Source organism: Drepanopeziza brunnea (assembly GCF_022702325.1).
Source record: "Drepanopeziza brunnea f. sp. 'multigermtubi' strain 214-2 chromosome Unknown ctg16, whole genome shotgun sequence".
In the NCBI taxonomy this organism is placed as follows: domain Eukaryota; kingdom Fungi; phylum Ascomycota; class Leotiomycetes; order Helotiales; family Drepanopezizaceae; genus Drepanopeziza; species Drepanopeziza brunnea.
In genome coordinates, this window is record NW_027094079.1 from 1,411,317 (window position 1) to 1,429,938 (window position 18,622).

Below are 18,622 nucleotides of genomic sequence, written 5' to 3' on the forward strand. Positions count from 1 at the left end.
TGCTCCCAACTAGCGTTACCTCGGACAATAGTTTCACCGTCCAAATCTCGAAGAGGTGTCAACACCAAGAGATTGACTATCACATAGCCCGGACTACGCAAACATGACGATGCGGCTCTTCTGAAAGTCTAAGGAAATCGAGGTACGTGCAGCGGTGGGAATTCTCTCAAAGAATACCAGCAAAATCCAAGCTCCTCGATAGAGCCACTCACAATGTCCGACAATCTATATCATTCCCTTCCCCAAGGGCCGAACGATGATCAAAGTAACCCATATCACACTGGACAACCTCAATCTCAGCCTCCTATCGCCCAATCACCATATCAGCAAGCTGGATTCAACTACAATGCTTCAATGTCGAATCAGCCACACAATGGCTCACAGATGGGACCACCCAGCGCATCGTCATATGGTGCTCCCCAAGCGCAAGGATATTTCCCAGATGCTGGTACGCAAGCACAGGATGGAGGGCTGGCAGCGCAGATGGGTGGGTTAGGACTGGGAGAAGTTGCGACACATGGCAGAAAGAAAAAGAAGGACCGACATGCCTACCATAACGTCGAGCCCACGGGATCGTCTGCGGCTTTCAATGGTATACCGCAAGGCAATGCTCCTCCTGCAGAATTCTTGAATTCCAACCCAGCGGCAATGCCTGGTCAGCCTCAAGGATCATACGCGAATGCCCAGATTACGCCTCAAATGTCACAATTTCCTGCTGCAGTCAATGCTCCTTTCAACCCCGCGAGTCTTGCTTCCCCTGCCGAGTTTGCTTCTCGAAGTGGAGCGGCCGAACCTGGATTCACTGCGAACATGCAAGCTTCTGCTCAAGGCCGAGTAGACCCAGATCAGACTCCAAGTGTTCCCAGATCAAGAGATGCCATCGCGCAATACTACCTAAAAAATGTTTACCCGACCTTCCACCAACATGTTCCTCCTCCGGCATCCGTGCCCTTCGTTGCCTCCGATGAAGGGAACTCCTCTCCTAAATTCGCCCGACTCTCTATGAACAGTATTCCATCAGCATCCGATGCGCTCCAGTCGACCGGTCTCCCCCTTGGCCTTCTCCTACAACCACTCGCTCCTTTGCAGCCAGGCGAACTAGAGATACCGGTGTTAGACTTTGGAGAAATCGGTCCCCCGAGATGTCACAGATGTCGAGCTTATATCAATCCATTCATGGTTTTCAAAAATGGGGGAAATAAGTTTGTATGCAATATGTGCAACTATGCGAACGATGTTCCAGCAGAATATTTCTCGGCAACTACACCAACAGGGGCTCGCTTAGACAGAGAGCAACGACCAGAGTTGATGCGTGGAACTGTCGAATTTTTGGTTCCTAAGGAATACTGGTCGAAGGAGCCTGTTGGACTCAGGTGGCTATTCCTCATCGATGTTGGTCAAGAAGCTTTCAACAAGGGGTTCTTGGAGGGATTCTGTGAAGGAATCATGGCAGCTTTGTATGGGGACGAAGGCGAGAACGGCGAGTCCAAGCGGAGAATTCCGGAAGGTGCCAAAGTTGGTTTCGTGACATTTGACAAGGATATCCATTTTTACAACATGAACGTGAGTTTGAAGGAATCATCTCTCATCAACGTGACTGACATGTTGCTAGCCTGCAATGGATCAAGCTCAGATGTTAATCATGCCCGACATTGAGGATCCTTTCGTGCCACTTGAGGAGGGTCTATTCGTTGATCCCTATGAAGCGAAGTATGTGTTTTGGATATCTCGCTGGAATGATTGCTGACAGCCACAGGTCGAATATCACTTCGCTGTTGAGCCAACTCCCGGCGCTCTTCTCGCAGATCAAGAATCCCGAACCAGCTCTTCTGCCGACGTTAAATGCTGCTCTAGCTGCTCTTGAAAGGACTGGCGGGAAAATCGTATGTTCATTGGCAGCTTTACCGACCTGGGGTCCGGGGCGTCTTTTCCTCAGAGATGACGGCAAGCAGCATGGTGGTGATGCCGAGAAGAAACTTTTTAGTACGGAACACCCAGGCTGGCGGAAAGCTGCTGAAAAGATGGTCGCTGCTGGTGTTGGCGTGGACTTCTTCATGGCTGCTCCTGGTGGCGGTTACCTCGATATCGCAACGATTGGTGAGTAAACGCACAATTTACCTACCCTGTGCTAACGTCTCTTAGGCCATGTTTCTGCCACGACTGGCGGCGAAACGTTCTATTACCCCAACTTTGTATCCCCGCGAGACACCGAAAAGCTTTCACATGAGGTTGTACGCACCGTTACTCGAGAGACTGGATATCAAGCGCTGATGAAGGTCCGATGTTCCAACGGTCTACAAGTCTCTGCCTACCACGGAAACTTCTTGCAACATAATTTCGGAGCTGATGTTGAATTTGGTGTGGTCGATGCAGATAAAGCGATGGGAATCATGTTCAGCTACGATGGAAAGCTCGATTCGAAACTCGATGCCCATTTCCAGAGCGCTCTGCTGTACACGACAGCAAGTGGTGAGCGGAGGGTCCGATGCTCCAATGTCATTGCAAGTGTGAGCGAAAATGCGAAGGATTGCATGAAGTTTATCGACCAAGATGCAGTCTATTCGCTAATAGCCAAGGAAGCTGCCGCGAAGATGGCGACAGCCTCTCTGAAAGATATACGAGGAGCATTGACCGAGAAGAATATCGATGTTCTCGCTGGGTACAGAAAGAACTTCTCTGGATCGCATCCTCCGGGACAACTTGTTCTACCAGAAAACCTCAAGGAACTCAGCATGTATGTCCTAGGCCTGATCAAATCTCGAGCATTCAAAGGTGGACAAGAACCCACAGATCGCCGTGTCCACGAGATGCGCATGATCAAATCCATGGGCGCCCTTGAACTCTCCCTCTACCTCTACCCCCGCATGATTCCCATCCACAACCTCGCCCCCGAAGATGGCTTCCCCGACGCAGACGGCCACCTTCTCATGCCACCCTCGATCCGCGACTCCTTCGCCCGCGTCGAAGAAGGCGGCGTGTACCTGATCGACAACGGACAGAACTGCTACCTATGGCTGCACGCCCAGACCTCTCCAAATCTTCTGATTGACCTCTTCGGCCCCGGCAAAGATTCCTTAAAAGAATTGGACCCCTACTCTTCCTCGCTTCCTATCCTTGAGACACATCTGAGTGCTCAAGTCCGCAACATCCTCGAAAATCTCAGGACGATGCGTGGCTCAAAAGCGTTGACGATACAGCTGGCACGACAGGGACTGGATGGCGCAGAATACGAGTTTGCGAGGCTGCTTGTCGAGGATCGGAATAATGAGGCCCAGAGTTATGTTGATTGGCTGGTGAACCTCCATCGTCACGTCCAGCTCGAGGTAGATCCCCACAGGTCTCTATCTGCGAGTACACCGTACTGATTGTTGGTTTTAGTTGACGGGTCAGAGGAAGAAGGATGATGGTGGTGATAGTTCTGTTGCTTCGAATTTTGCAGGACTAAGACCACCTTATTGGTAGACGGCCTGGTTTTCGGCGGTGGAGGCAGGGGGATATACGTTTGTTTTCTGAGTAAATTTAGCGTGCATGGAAATGTTTATTTTTCCGTAATAAGAGTCTAGGACGCCACATTATATGTATTCGTGCATGCTGCGTGGAGGGGACAACGTCGTCTGGGCCTAGTGCCCGCCCATACGGCTACTTTTCACTTTTGCAATCTTGACCCGAGTTCCTTGAGGGTGTGTTTGGCTCACAGTTGTAGGTCCGTGCAAACTGAGCAGTCGAGTTGATCTTAAACAGGATCAACTCAACTTGACAGTGGAAGTTGCACGGACTAAGGCCTGTTCGGCTCGCAACTAGCAAATTGAATAGCAATTGGCAACTCAGGACTTAGGAAATCAAATTAATTCGTTGCTACAACCACTAATTATTTGTTAATCCAACAAACTCGACATCAACAACGCTACTATGTCGATCCCTCCAAATTTCGAGATTTGCTATTACGGAGGCCCCTCCTGCGAGTCTCCTTCCCGAGTCCAAGCCTGTCAGATCGGACGTATGCTCAGGTATTTTTGCGAAATTATTCTTGCAATATTGAACGGCGGGGCAAGTTCCTATTGCAGCGATAATAATCCCAATATTGCGATTCCGCAGATTGCGCTTTTTCAGTCTAGATTTCGGAAAGGCCATGATCAAGAAGTTGCGTGGTCTAGATAGAGACCTATTTAGAATTCCTGATTGGCAATATATATATTTTTTGGGGGGTATTATGCTTTAGAAGATGGGCTTCCCTACCGATGGAAAAATGGTTGCGTGCTGTACGTAAAACTACCTTACCTAGATTCATCCGCCAAGAGCGCAGTGCTCGATTGGTTTATTCTTGGAGTCAGCCGCTGGGGCTACCGAGCTTATTGAAGCCCTAATGCGTTCGTTCGGCTGTGTCCCACCCCACCCACTCTTGCACCTTTTTGTGAACGTAATATGTTTACACTGACTCTGCCCGCTGGCACATCAATCAGCCTAGTAATGGGCTCAGGTGCATTGGTCTAGCGGTATGATTCTCGCTTAGGGTTCACTCTAAACATGTCTGCGAGAGGTGTAAGTTCATCCAATTCACGTATGCTATACATAAGCCATACTAACATAACACCAGCCCCGGTTCAATCCCGGGATGCGCCCAATGTATCGTAACGTTTTGCCATTGCTTTCTTTGATTGCTCTCTCAGTGGCTACAGGATATCTCAAGCGTTGCATTTCCGATCTTTTGGCAGTTGGTTGTGAGCCGAAACGGAGATTGAAGGCTTGTTAATATTGAATTTCAAGAAATCATAATGTAGAGCAGCAATATCGAATGCCAAAGGTGCATTAATGAGTCGTTTGAAACGGTTTGATTAAGGCGGAACTCGAGCTGGGTATCTTTTTGTAGAAATACGCTTTATCAATATGCATCGACACCTTTTTCTTTGCGTTTCTGAAATTCCAAAACTTGCCTTAAACAGAGGGCTTTTCTGTCTCCGGGTCGTTACACAGACGCATCTTTCATCCTGCTGCCATCCTTCAACACTATCTCTATAGACAGATGTCGACGAGCGTGCTATTGATCGCAGATACTCGGTCACGGGAACCTGGAACAACCTGTGCCAGACTCCTGCACAGGATTAGCTTCAAATCCAGGGAGTCCGGCGCCTAGAGGGAAACCTACCTAATTGCATGGCTCTGCAACAATGGCAATGGTTGGGCTCCTTGAGATTTCGCGCCTTCTTGTATGGGAGCCTGACTTCCCACCAGAATTTCAAGTCTCTCCATCTCGACAACAATATAGCTCTGGAGTCGTTTATTGAAAAATGCGCATAAGTCGATCTCGCTATCCCCCTCCCTCCAACCCCCCAAACACTACTTACTCCCTTATACTTCTCCAGGATCGGCGTCGATAAAGGGCATGCAGATTCGGTAATGACAACACCACCCAGTGCCCACCGTCTTGACCACTCTTAGTAGACCTCCTACTTCGTCCGAGTACTTCCGTCCTTAGTATTCTCAAGCACAGGACGTACCCTTCTGGTGTTTTGTATGTACGGGGGCCTGGCTCTTGAAGTATCAAGTATCATTCCTCTTAGCCTCATCATGCTCCTTCCTGGCCCGAGGGAAACGACGGTAAAATGTTCGATCCACTTCAGCAGGCTACGCCTATCCGCAGAGTCGAGGCGTTCGGCACCATAAGGACATCGCCATCTCTCGGCTTCGGCGCCGTCCTTCTTTCTCCCTTTGCTGTTCCAAACGTCTCGTGAATTGAGACTTGGGAGAAGGGGTAACGGAGGCCTGGTGCGCCTGAAGCTCAGCTGGGCTAGCCCAAAGTTTTTTGTGGCCGGCCTTCTCATAGGTACGCACACAGGATGTTAGCAAATGGCACACGAGGGGATGTTCCCGGGCAAAGATAACCTTTAGAATCTATCTTGCTTGGGTGATGGGAGCCGTGTAGCGGACCCCTTCACCGTCTCGTAAGATCAACCTCAGCTGGATTAGCAATCGTAGATATTGGTTCGGCGATCGCTCTTTCCGATGTTGATTTTGGCGCGGGAAGGACAGTGTTTGACTCGACTGCAGCAAAACCGCCAAAACCGCCTTCCGCGCGAATCCATCATCCCAGGACGAGAAAATGGTTATCGTAGATTGCGCTTCTAACTGCCCGTTTCCCAACTGCAGCTCCTCACTTTCGAAGCTTCACCGGGAAAAAAAGTCTTGGTTCCGGGAGGCTGCTCGCTTCGCCTTCGCCTTGGAAACCAAAATCAAAATCGGGAAAGAAAAAGAGAAAAAACGGCAAAACTTTGGTAGAGCCCTTGCGTTTGTGCTATGCAAGAGGGCTACCTAGAAAACCACCGACTCGAGGGAAGGGGTTTTTTCGAGCCACTTTCCTCAGCGGGAGAGCGGCTCAAGCTAACGTCTGCTGGGCATTACCCAGCTACACCAAGCGAGCAATGCTGTTTTGGTGCGGCGGAAACCAAGGTGGAATATTCTTATACGTAGTCACAAATATTTTTTCGACGGGGGCGGGATTGAATAAGTCTGAACGCCCCTCAGAAGACGAACAAGAATGGATATCTGACTCATCTTCCTTGCCCATCAAAAAGTATTGGCTGAGGTCTCTTTTCCTTCAGCTCGAAGTAATTTGCTCTCCGAGGGCTCAACTCTGACTGCGATACTTCTCACCTCCCCTCCCCTTTACAGTCTTTGAACAGCCAGGAAAACACCAATCACCTACAGGAGAACTGGTAATATCAGCATAGATTACTTCTACCAGCTGAGTCTTCAAGCTATATTTTGCATAAGCCGCTATCGAGCTTCACCTTGGCTTTCCTACCGGTTCTAGCGCCAAGCTGTGGCTCTCATCACAGTTTCTTGATATATATCTCGAGCCGCCTTCAAACCAGATTGCGCCTTTAGTTCTTGACTACAATACCTATAACCTTCGAAATCAAGACTATAGTAACGCCATATAGCTCGCGATCACTCTTAACTTCACAATCTTGTTCTCTTTGTTTGAAGCTGCTACTGCAGCTCTACACATAACTTCCACTTTGCAATGACCCCTTTTCACCTCTCATCTCATCTTCACCATACTTGATCGAGTCAACTTCCTCGCCAGATCACCTAGATCGAAAGGTTCCAACTTCGAAACCCACTTCACCACCCTCTTCCGGACCAACACCTACACCTGCTAAAATCAAGACGTTAACAGCTCCGTACAGCTCACGCTCACTTGCAAGCTCGGTCTCCGAAGCTGTTATTACAACTCTACACAGAACTTCAACCTCGCAATATACCCCTCTCATCTCCACCATACTCCATCGAGTCACCCTTCTCACCAGATCGCCCAGATCTACAAGTCACAGCACCCCGCAGTCTCCCATAGCTATCCTCGTTCCGAACTCCGAGCTCTGGCACTATTTCCGGTCCTCTTGACTGAAAGGGCGATTCGTACCTCCTGACTGACATGGATAGCAGAGACCTCTTGCAAAAGATGGGAGAGGTCTGAGGACGACTGCAACGCTAACCAATGGCCCGCCCCCCTCTTGGCCCTTCCAGAGATTGGAGACGAAACAAAGTTACGATATGGCCAGTGCAAGCACAGCCTACCAGTCTCTCAATCCATGATTGCGGCTGCGAAGAAAGAGCAGCGGGAAACCCTAGGCCGTGGACAAGAATAGGTCGCTCGAGACCTCTACCAAGATAAGCCGTGGCGACTAGCGGCTGCCCAGATCGACATCCACATGAAACCAGGTCGCCGGATCCTTCCTTCCCTTCCTTCAAAATCAAGGATGAGAAGAACGCCCTGGTAGCCGAGCAAGATGTGGTGCCGGACCGGGACGACGAGACGGTCGTCGAGGACCTCATTCTTGCCCGCGACACGGCGGAGAGCGGGCGTACCGTGACGGGCAATCCTAACATCTTAGTTCGAGCGTGTCGGTTCATCATAGAGATAGAGGCGCGGACCGGGTCAGAACACCGTCACCCAACAACCGGCTGATGCGGCGCCTCCATTTCCCACCCACCTTTGAGAATCTCAACATGTACCAGCCCCATTACCAGGCCGGTATCTGGGTCCCGTTTGTAGAGATCGCCGGAATAGCTACGTGGGTGAACCGGAGGCGGCATCATTCGGAAACGTCCCGGTACTTTCGACCTCCAGCTGAAAACTCAGGGAGGAATCTCACGGATCTTTTCTGAGGAGCCTCCTTCAACGACAGCCGTTGCGACCAGTTGCCGTAGGCTTGTATGAGTAGCCGTCGGAGCATCATATGCTGCAGCATTAGTGACCCGCGAAGCAGAGGATATAGATACCCACTTCCCTCCTACAAACCCGTCCCGCAAAGAAGGAAGTAGCAGAGCCTCTCCATCCATCCTCAATGAGATAACAAGGGAAGAATCCATTCATCTCATTCAAACATCACCCTCTCTCCCTCTTTTTTCATTTCCTCTCACTTACTGAGCTTACTCATTCCGCAAACCACGAGGCGACACTGAATATTTGTATATATATGTATACATGTTATGTACACGTTCGTACGCTGATCTTCGTTCGCTATGCGCGTGATATACATACATACGAACGATGGTGATAGTGAAGACGTCCAATCTTTTTAGATTTGGGAAGTATATCTAACTTTTGATAGTGCAGATACGTATATATATATATATATATAGAAGCTGAAAAAAGAAAGGAAAAAAAAAGGTGCGAAAAGGAGGAAAGGCGCTGATCGATCGGCCAAACATGAGAGAGAAGGAGGAAAGGAAAAAGAGGAAGTGAAGATGCATTAACGTATACTTTTTCCATCCACTCGTGGAGATTTCGTCAGACATTGCCCACAATGAAGAAGATATGCAAAAGCAGGAAAGGATCAGTAGGTAGGTGCGCGAAGTCCCCCCCCCCCCCCCCCCCCCCCCCCCCCCCCTACAAAAAAAACAGGGAAGGAATAAAAACAAGAACAACTCGTCTGTCCATGCATGTAACTCCCACCACCGCGAAGGCGCACCTCGTGTACGACATTCCACAATCCGCAAACCTGCAGTATCATGCCCCAGCTACTAAACGTTCCCGGAACCCAATGAATGCTGCAACTCAACTCGACCCAACACAGCCAAACTTTGGCACCACTCAACCCAGCCCCGTCCTGTCCTCAGCCCAGCCTATGCTTTTTTCCCGTCCAGGCGCGTAAACTCAAATCAAATCCATCACAGCTGAAATCAAGAATGGCCCCAAAGCACCCCCCTCGCCCGTTCTCGAAACACCATCCGCTCAGCCAGCCTCTCCCTCTCCCGCTTAGTCCCCACACTACTCACGCTATCACTCGGCGCCACGCTCGCCGCGTACCTACTGCCCTTCCCGAACAGCCCACTCGCACCTTCATCGTCACTATTGCTGTTGCTATCGCCAAAGGCATCTCGGCCGAGTCCGCTGACCATACTCCGCGGCAGCGGAGCTGGGCGTGCCGTCGAAACGGAGCTGCGGCGCCCAGAGGCGGAAACGCGAGAGCCGTCTTTGTGGCTGTTGTCGTGGTGGTGGTGCTTGCTGCTGCGGCTGGAGGTCGAGACGCGAGACGCGGATGTAGCGGGAGGCGGCTGCGGGGCCGCAGGCAGAGTGTTGGCGTTCGAGGAGGCCTTGAAGGGCTTGATGGTGCTGGCCGTGTAGTGCGAGCGCGCGGACATGTACTCGCTCTCCTTCTCCTTGTCTTTCTCTTTCTCCTTCTCTGCCTCCCGCTCTTCACGCCTCCGTCCTCGCTCGGAACCAGTGCCTGATTTGGACCTGCGGCTTCGATGACTGCGGTGCGAGCGGTGGCTGACATGGCTTTTGGTATCGGCATCGGGGCTCTTCTCGCGGCGGCTCACGTGGCTCTTCGTATCGACATCCGCATCCGCATCCGCATCTGGATCAACATCGGCAGCAGGACTTCGGTCCCTACTAGGCGCGGGCAGGATAGCCAAAGGACGCTCATACGTCGTCTCCCTGTCTTTCTTGCTGCGGCTCGAGCGATGCGAGCTTGTGCTGACACAACTCCCCTCTTCGATATCCGCCAACTCCTGCACGCGAGAAAGGGCAGGAGGACCAGGAGGGGCAGCGATCGCGTACTGCACATAGCGCGGCCTGATGTCCGTTTCCTTGTCGCGCTCAGAAACGTGGCTGCGGGCTGGGATCGTCCCAGCCTCGACGACACACTCCCGATCCTCCATCACAATAGGCTCGTGCGTATACTGCGGCTCGCTCGCCCGCCTGCCCGTAGGTTTTGGGGGCGACTCAGATCTCGTCATGGCATAGGCAAAGGCGGCGCCGGCTGCTGCGCCGAGGAGAGTGCCTAGAACAGTCTTGGAGCTTATACCACCGGACTTCGGCTCAGGCGGAGCAAGAACTTCAAGCCCGCCAGCATTGGCGAAGTGCTCGGTAACGGTCTCCCGCACGACGATCCTCGTTGGGTGCTCGCACCCGAAGCCGGTCGGGCATGTCTCGGCTCTCCTAAACACGGGTGCCCCTGCCCGATGCGCTACCCCTCCACCGCCGACTTCGGAGCCGGAGATACTACGAGCAACGTCTTGCTGCCATTTCAGGACTCGCTTGCACTCTTTATTCAAGCCGGGTGTCATTCCAGCAGAGCGGACGAGCGCGCTAGAGCCATAAACGGCTTCAATGACGTTCCCGTCAAAATCCCTCGTCAGGGCCCGCTCTTCTATTCCATTCTGCTCAAATGTACTGTTACCCCTGGTAGCGCCGCGATAAAGCTGGCTCCTGCCGTGAAAGTCGAACACTGCTTTGGCGGTGGGAGCCGATAGGGTAATGTGTGAGAGGCGGGGGTGAGCGGACTGCGAGACGGTGAAGACGGTAATCTTTCTGGGCCCGGAAGAGGTCGAGAGGAGGTATCCAAAGTGTAGACAGGCAGGGATGGTGGAGGTTGCGGACAGAAATTGCAGGCCGAGAGGTTGAGTCAGGGCGCTGTAGAACGAGGCGGCTGAGGGGAGATGGGAGACGAGGATTAAGGGTGGGTGATCGACGGACGCCATGTTTCCAACCTGGTATCGTCCCTGCTGGGATATCCTGTCCGGTACTGAATCTCCTTGACTATTTAAAGTAAAGAGGGGGAGTGAGGACACGGAACGGACCGGCCGGCGGAAAGGGTTGCAGGAAGGATCGAAGTGGAGGTGGCAAAGGAGAATCAAATGAAGGTCTTGAAGCAGCAGAAGAATTAGAGATGCGCAGATCTTGAAAGAGAAGATGCAAGACAAGAAGCAGACAATATGCAAGTAGCAAGTAGCAAGTAGCAATGGACAAGTAGCAAGCATCAAGCATCAAACAGTGAGGAGGAAAAAGAGAGATTGTCTTATGTATCCCCGGGGGTGACAACACGAGGATTAGGCGAGCCAACCGCCCGCAGCTGCAGGCCATACTTCGTGCGTCGCATTGCAGCCCAGTGCAGTACCTATCTTGCCTTGTGTCGTGCCACCATCGGCCCTTGGGCCCATCTCTCGCAATACTGTAATACCTGTAGGACAACAGCCACTGCTTACCATTCCGTGCTGCAACTTCGTACGTGAACCTTCGAAGGCCACAACTAGAGGAATCCATGCCTCCCATTTGCCGCCTCGGAACGGCCTCGACAGACGGATGGCCAAGCGGCCACGCACACGCCAAATAGGATTTTTCCTGGAGCCGCTCTGTGGGGTTTCATGCAACCCGCGCCGGCCCATACGGCGATGCAAACGTGGCAAGCCGAGAGCATGGAGGATTCGAGACTGCCAAGGGGTTGAGACTCACGAATGAGAGGCCGCGGGCTTGCCCAACTGTGGGCTGGCGCAGGGCAATTTACTTCGGAACATACAACCGTAGGGAGCAAACGATCACTACGGTTACACGCGTGTACGGAGTAGGATGAATGATAGTTCGGATGGCTGTCCACGTAGGGATTTTCAAGGCGGCCGCAAAAGCACGTATTTGAAAGGTGGCTGGTGTGCCCAGACATGAGCAACATGGATTTGGATTATCCTCCTGACTTGGCTATGGACCGCTACGAAGCTAGCCCTGATAACGTCAGATCCTGCTGGGCAGCGATACGCAAGAATTGCCTCCATGGCCAAAATCCGCAGCGTCCAGCAGGCAAAATGCAGTGGGGTTCCCAGCAGCTACTTAGCTGCTGGGTTAACAGAAAGGAGATATAGACCAGGTTGAAGATGGTCTACGAAGACGACGAAGCGTCTTTGGATCTGATGTTGAACGCCCGATCTTTTGGTTGTAAAAAGAACGATCAGAGAACACAGACACTCCAAAGCCCGGCGACTAGGGTCACGACAACGATGTTAGGATCGTTGTGGTGCCGAAAGTCCCGCTTTCACCTTGTGGTATCGACCGATCTCCCTCACTGCCTCCACCCATTCGTCGAGCATTGACCGACAGCCCTCGTTATCCGTATCAAATAATTTTAAACCGGGGCGATCGCCTGTGCTGGGGGCGGGGGGTTGTACAGCGGCGAGGCTGACTAGATGATATCCCACACATCCTCAGCGGCGTGGCAAAACTTGCTGCAAGCTACACTAGCCGAGAGACTGTAATTGCTGATTGAGATCTTCTCGTCGACGTACTGGTCGGCGAAGTTGTCGGACCCCTTGGCCATGGCTCCAACGAATACACAGATGCTCTGGTTATCATCCAGCCTCTCCACGTATTCCCGCACCTTGACCAACTCCGAATCGAAGGAGAGGGTGACCTTGCGGCAATTCGGGGGAAGGTGGTCAGAGATTGGGTTTTGAATGACCTTGAGGAGTTTCTCTTGGGAGTTGACGGATCGGATGGAGAGACGGTGGAGCAGCTGGACCATGAGACCGGCGAATCGCTTGAAGGTACGTGGGATGCGGACGGTTGGGCTGACTTCGATGAGGACGCCTTTGGCAGTGTGGATGTAGATCTGAAGCTTGCCTGCCTTGTTGATGGGAGAGTCGAGGAGGGTGAGGAGGCACTGCGAACAGTCAGTTTGTTAATGGCCAATGTCATGTTGGATCACAGATGTCGGTGGATGTTTGGTGTCCGAACCTGATGGGTGATGTCAGGTCGGGCATCGCTGATGTCACGGTTCATCTTGCGCATGACGCCGATATGCTCATCACTGTTGAGCAACGAGTATTTCTCTTCGCGCTGGGCGCCCGGTCTGTTACCACCAAAGGTCGCCTTGTAGGTCTCGAGACTGGCATTAGAGAGGACGACGATCAGTCTGCGGGTTTCCTTGTCGGTGGAGGGGATTGGGACGTGCTGCTCTGCGACGAGCTGTGGGAGGGCGGGCGGAGGGAGCGACTGGGTTCCTGCCATTGCGACGATGATCAGTTGGGGATTATGCGGGTGGGGGATTATGTTGAATAATCGTAGTAGTGATATTGTGCGTCGCCGTGGCGAGACTTGAACTCTGTCTCGGGGGGGAGGTCGGTATTGGGGGATGGGGAGGGGGCGGTGAAGAATAAATATAAATGTAGTGTACAAGTCAGGTTGAACTGATGCTGGATTTCTGGTGTTGCGACAATTTCGAATCTCGACTCTCGCCTCGGCGCTACAAATTTGTAGCCCGTCGGCAATGCAGGCTGGCGGGGCAGGGAAGGGAAGGGCTGGGGAATAAACGATGGGACAGGCAGGATTCGATTCTCTGCTTACTTACTTGGACGCTTCACGGATCGTGCCTCTTCGGAAAATCTCCTCTCGCCCTCGCTGATGGCGGTAACGAGGACCATATTGCGTGCTTGGTTGAGATGGGGAGGGAGGTACGAGTAGGTTGAGCTTCGTCGGACCTAGTGTTGGCGCAGAGACAGATGCCGATGCTGATGCCGGTGTTTTGATGGCGACAGCGATGCAGGTGCAGTTGTATAAGCGGGTGGGATTCCTGTATGACTGCGATCGAACTGGCAATTATCTATGGAAATGTATGGGGATGGATGGAGATGTGTGGAGATGTATGGACATGCGGGGATTGGGATTGGGATTGGGATTGGAGAGAAGTAAAATGGATTCGACGAAGCTAACTGGCGGGGCACTGAGTAAAGTCACGTGAACCACAGCTGTATTAGGTAGGGAAAGGCCTTGCAAGTCATGGGATCGCCGAGGCAAGGAAATATACTACGTAGGTAAGCAAGCTTGATTTTGCAAAATAAAGGAATCCATCGGAAGAAAATTTCAAATCTTGACTTTTCTTTTGAAAAAAATACAATCAGCAAGTCTCGCCGAATACGAGCTCCCCACGGGCCGGCCTCACTTCTCTTCCACGGCATCACGCTGGTCCAACCATACCTCTCGTGTGGTCTGATATGATTCAATATTTCTCACCTCTGGCCTTGTGTGACCTGGCCATGATACTCGGAGCTGTCAGAAAACTTGGTTTTGGTTGAAAGATCCTCATCACGTTTGACCACCAGTAATTATTCTTGACGGCCCACGTTTCCGCTGAGCTCCTCGAAGCGCTTCCTGGCCCTTCACCACCCTGCCGCCGGCCATGATGGGATCACTTCTTCCACAGAATGACAAGGCGTCTGCCGTCTTCTGAGATCGGATTCAGACAGCAAGTCTCCTTGCTCAGCTACCTACCTCATGCGCCCCTGATCTAATCTCGCTCGGACACTTTCATAGATCTTCAGATGGCAGCTCGCTTCGCCGCTTCGCGCACTGCGACAGCTCCATGGCCAGCTCACTCACTGACAGTTTCAGCCTCCAATGCGCGACGGCGGGATCTCTAATGCCAGTGTGCGCCGCTCATCCTCTCATAGCCTGGCCTATTGATTGGCAGATGCCCAAATAGGTAAGTACCTAGCTCGTAATGCCAAGAACGTATATCAAAGATCGGTCCCCACGCTTCTCGCGCTCCTCCATACCCTCTCTCAAGTGCTGTTCGTGGAATTCTCTCTTTCAAGCTTCGTAAGATTCCCTCCTCGTCTTGCTAGTCAAGCAGGTCACGTTGATCGTGCATCTTATCTCACACCTCGACGGATCATACTCGCTCTTTTGAGACATATATCTTTTAGCACTCCGTCTACCATATTTGTTGCCGCCTTTGTATCTGCACATGCGTTTTATGCAACTTCTCGGCGCTGCGGCGCTCACAGCTATTGTCTCGGTCCAGGCATATGCTCAGAACAATAATCGGTTCGGCCAGAGTCGTCAAAAGGGCCAGAATGGTCAGATTGATCAGAATGGTCAGAATGGTCAGAATGGTCAGAATGGTCAGAATGGTCAGAATGGTCAGAATGGTCAGAATGGTCAGAATGGTCAGAATGGTCAGAATGGTCAGAATAGTCAGAATGGTCAGAATGATCAGAATGATCAGAATGATCAGAATCAGAATGGTGGAGCCGGAGGAGCTACAGGAACCGATTCTGAAGACGCCACCGGACTCACACTTTTGGCCAACGCGATTCAGACTGGATCCGCTGCAGACGGAAGTGTCAACGGAGCTCAAGAAGCCGGTCAATCGGCATCCAAGACCTCCACCAATAATTTTATCAACATTTGCTCAGGCAAGACTTTGACCAATGGACTTCAGGTCCAAGGTGGATCGTGTAACGGAATCCGTAAGTACTGTCTACCTTGTTACGAGTGGTAACATACTGACGATACCAGCCATGGGAGATATCCCCGCGAAAGCAGCCATGATTTCCTCGGCTATCCAGTTCCCTCAGACGAACGGCGACCCCATAGCCCCCAACACCGACTTCGATATCACCGTCCAAGTATCCAACCTCGTCGCCGGGTCCTTTACCAACGCCGACACAACCTACTACGCTGGCCCTCAGTTCCTGCAAAGCGGCAAAGTCGTGGGTCACACCCACGTCACAGTCCAAGATATGGGCAACACCCTAAATCCCAAAACAGCGCTCGATGCCACCCAATTCGCGTTCTTCAAGGGTATCAATGACGATGGCAATGGAAATGGGCTGTTGAAGGCGACTGTCACGGGGGGTTTGCCAGCAGGGAACTATAGGGTGTGCACGATGACTTCGGCGAGTAACCATCAGCCGGTTTTGATGCCTGTTGCACAGAGGGGAACGTCAGACGATTGTACCAAGTTTGTTGTTGCTGCTGATGGGGGGGACGCGAATGATAATGCGGGTGGTAATGCTAGCCTGGGGGCTGATGATGGAAATACACAAGCCGGAGGAGCGAATGGCAGAGCAAATGGAAGAAGGAAGGGAGGCGAAAACCGCAGGTCGCACTCTCGTAGACACTTTGTCGTCTGATCAGCGCCCAATTCAATGAAGCAATAGCCAAAAAAAAAAAAAAAAAAAAAAAAAAAAAGGGGGGGGGGGAAGGAATGGAATGAAGATAGCAGCGTTATCGTGGACAGTGTGGAAATAGTAGAACTTAGGCACATCAGAGGGTTTATTCCCAATATTCACATCAATTAGAGGGGTGAGTGGAAAAGTACTAACGGAACATGTCATTACAGCAACGGACCACGTGCGAAAATTCGGTGCAAATTGTCACCACCTTCCCCACAAGATCGGGTGGAATCCGTAGGCCCGGATTCGGGGTTTTGTTGTTGGGTCAAGATACTAGCGCATTTACCCCTGAATGCCGGATTCCCTCTTTACTTACTAGCGAGAGGCTTAGTGCGAGGCTGAGACATTGACGAGAGGTAAATCCGACTACGACGTCACTTCGAGGCAACAAACTCTCTGTCTACCTACTTAAATCGCATTGCTCCGAAGGCGCGCAATAAGATGCTGGTGAGGAGATAGACATCGAGACCATGCTATCACAATGTAAGTTGCCTCCCACCTGTCCTCTCAGAGATAGATACAGGTCATCCCTCGTTCTCATGATATAGCGATCAGCTTCCCCACCACAAGGCTGCTCTAACAATCCCTAGGATCGATCCCTCCGTCCGCCTCCGCCGTGCAATCTACTCCTCCGACACTCTCCTCGTCTCCCGAATCCTAACCCACACGCCCTCCCTCCTCCAAAACCCCGACACCTCCCCAACCGGCCTCGGCAACACAAACCTCCACCTGGCCTCCTCCCTGGGTCACACCTCCATCGTCTCCCACCTGCTCTCCCTCTACCGCCCCGCGTCTTCACCACCCACCACCAACCCGCACGACCCGCCCGCCCTCTCCTCCCTCCCGCTCAACGAAGAATACCAAACACCTCTGCACCTCGCCTCCGCCAACGGCCACACGGATATCGTGCACCTCCTCTGTTCCGCGTGTCCGAGATGCATCGGACGCGGCGACGTCCGTGGCCGCGACGCCCTGATGCTGGCCAGCAAAGCCGGCCACGACACCGTCGTGCAGATCCTACTCACGTTCGCGCCTTCTGGTCCCGAGGCTCTGCTCGAGGGGGCCGACGTGGACGGCAACACGGCTCTGCACTTCGCGAGCTCGAATGGGCACCTGCTGGTGCTGCGAACGCTGCTTGCTGCGGGCGCGGACCCGGAGAAGAGGAATGTGTGGAGCTGGACGCCGGTGGCTTACAGTGCTACCGTGCAGGCGGAGGTGTATTTCAAGGGACTGGTGGGGGAGGTGGAGAGGAGGAGGCAGGCCGGGAGGCAGGCTAGGGAGAAGGGGACCGGTGGTGGGGTGAGGGTTGTTAGTAGTGTGGGGGAGGGGGAGGAGGTGTGATTGTCTGATTGAGGTGTTGAGGAGGGAGGATACGAACGATCCGTGGGGATATGAGATGTGCATATGAGAGAAGTTGCATGCTTGATGAGAGCTACCTATACGGTGAACGAGACGTGGAGAAATGATCTTGCAGTCAGGTATGGGATGGTGTCTGGAGTTTTGCAAAGCCGGATCTGATGATTGGTATAGGGGTAGATAGATCCACGGCAATGATACGATGTCACTCTGTGCAAATCTTTCTGCTATACCCCACTACCTGTGTGCGGAGCTCTCACTCTCGCTTCTCAATTCCCTCCCCACACCGTTAATCCCTTCGATATACATATTCCCAAGCTGTAATGCTATCTGCTAGTAAGTCCAAGTCCTCCCTGGGTAGAGTATCCCCTCGCAAGTAAAAGCGGGGGGGTACGTGGGGTTGTAGTTGAGATCAGGTTTAGTCTTAGGCTTGGTCTTGGTCTTGGTCTTGGTTATGGTCTTAGGCTTACTTAAGCTTACCTAGGCTTAGGCTTAGGCCAGTCTTAGGCTTACTTAGGCTTACTTAGGCCAGGCTTACTTAGTCTTAGTCTTGTAGTTAGGCTTAGAGCCTGCCACCTGCCAGATCCACCAAGCGAGATCTCTCGAGGTCCACCTCTCTCTCCTCACGTACAGGGTGTACACAACAGATAACAGATCGATAGTGATGAATAATGCACAGAACGAAATCTGAGATTGAATCTGTGAGGGGTAGGTTTGGGTTCGGGTTCTTGTTGGATGTGTGTGTGTGTTGGTGGCTGGTGTTGGTGAGGTGAGATGGGATGGGATGGGATAGGATGGGATGAGGTGAGGGTTTCTAATGCTTGCTGGCTTACTTACTTACTTACTTGTTTGCTGGCTTTTCGTCACTGTTTTGCGAGATTGCGATGGGGATGAGTGCGATGTTTGATTATTTTAGGGGGAGGGGGGGCGGGGGATGAAGAGTGTGGATATTTTGTTTGGTGTGGATGTTAGAGTGGTGATTGGGTTGTTATGTTATTATTAGCCAAGGGAGGGGGGTAAATTTTTTTCTAATTTT

General features: G+C 52.1%; 5 protein-coding genes across 5 annotated transcripts; 3 read left to right on the plus strand and 2 right to left on the minus strand.

Moving 5' to 3' along the window:
- Positions 1 to 213: 213 nt before the first annotated feature.
- L3040_008686 (uncharacterized protein) lies at positions 214 to 3,462 on the plus strand (the record flags this gene model as incomplete). The annotated part of the gene is made up of 5 exons (XM_007290883.1): positions 214 to 1,563; positions 1,613 to 1,710; positions 1,757 to 2,097; positions 2,143 to 3,323; positions 3,379 to 3,462. The coding sequence occupies 5 exons, from the start codon at positions 214 to 216 to the stop codon at positions 3,460 to 3,462; spliced, it is 3,054 nt and encodes a 1,017-aa protein (XP_007290945.1).
- A 1,062-nt stretch (positions 3,463 to 4,524) lies between these two features.
- L3040_008687 (uncharacterized protein) lies at positions 4,525 to 5,103 on the plus strand (the record flags this gene model as incomplete). Its single annotated transcript, XM_066157161.1, has 3 exons — positions 4,525 to 4,539; positions 4,595 to 4,718; positions 5,021 to 5,103. 3 exons carry the CDS (start codon positions 4,525 to 4,527, stop codon positions 5,101 to 5,103), a joined length of 222 nt encoding a protein of 73 aa, XP_066010422.1.
- A 4,080-nt stretch (positions 5,104 to 9,183) lies between these two features.
- Positions 9,184 to 10,989, minus strand: L3040_008688 (uncharacterized protein; the record flags this gene model as incomplete). Its single annotated transcript, XM_007290881.1, has 1 exon — positions 9,184 to 10,989. One exon carries the CDS (start codon positions 10,987 to 10,989, stop codon positions 9,184 to 9,186), a length of 1,806 nt encoding a protein of 601 aa, XP_007290943.1.
- A 1,469-nt stretch (positions 10,990 to 12,458) lies between these two features.
- L3040_008689 (uncharacterized protein) lies at positions 12,459 to 13,695 on the minus strand (the record flags this gene model as incomplete). The annotated part of the gene is made up of 3 exons (XM_007290880.2): positions 12,459 to 12,935; positions 13,010 to 13,275; positions 13,623 to 13,695. The coding sequence occupies 3 exons, from the start codon at positions 13,693 to 13,695 to the stop codon at positions 12,459 to 12,461; spliced, it is 816 nt and encodes a 271-aa protein (XP_007290942.2).
- A 780-nt stretch (positions 13,696 to 14,475) lies between these two features.
- Positions 14,476 to 17,770, plus strand: L3040_008690 (uncharacterized protein; the record flags this gene model as incomplete). The annotated part of the gene is made up of 10 exons (XM_066157162.1): positions 14,476 to 14,516; positions 14,585 to 14,698; positions 14,742 to 14,753; positions 15,075 to 15,129; positions 15,288 to 15,522; positions 15,572 to 16,063; positions 16,398 to 16,464; positions 16,821 to 17,538; positions 17,683 to 17,708; positions 17,761 to 17,770. The coding sequence occupies 10 exons, from the start codon at positions 14,476 to 14,478 to the stop codon at positions 17,768 to 17,770; spliced, it is 1,770 nt and encodes a 589-aa protein (XP_066010423.1).
- Positions 17,771 to 18,622: the final 852 nt, after the last annotated feature.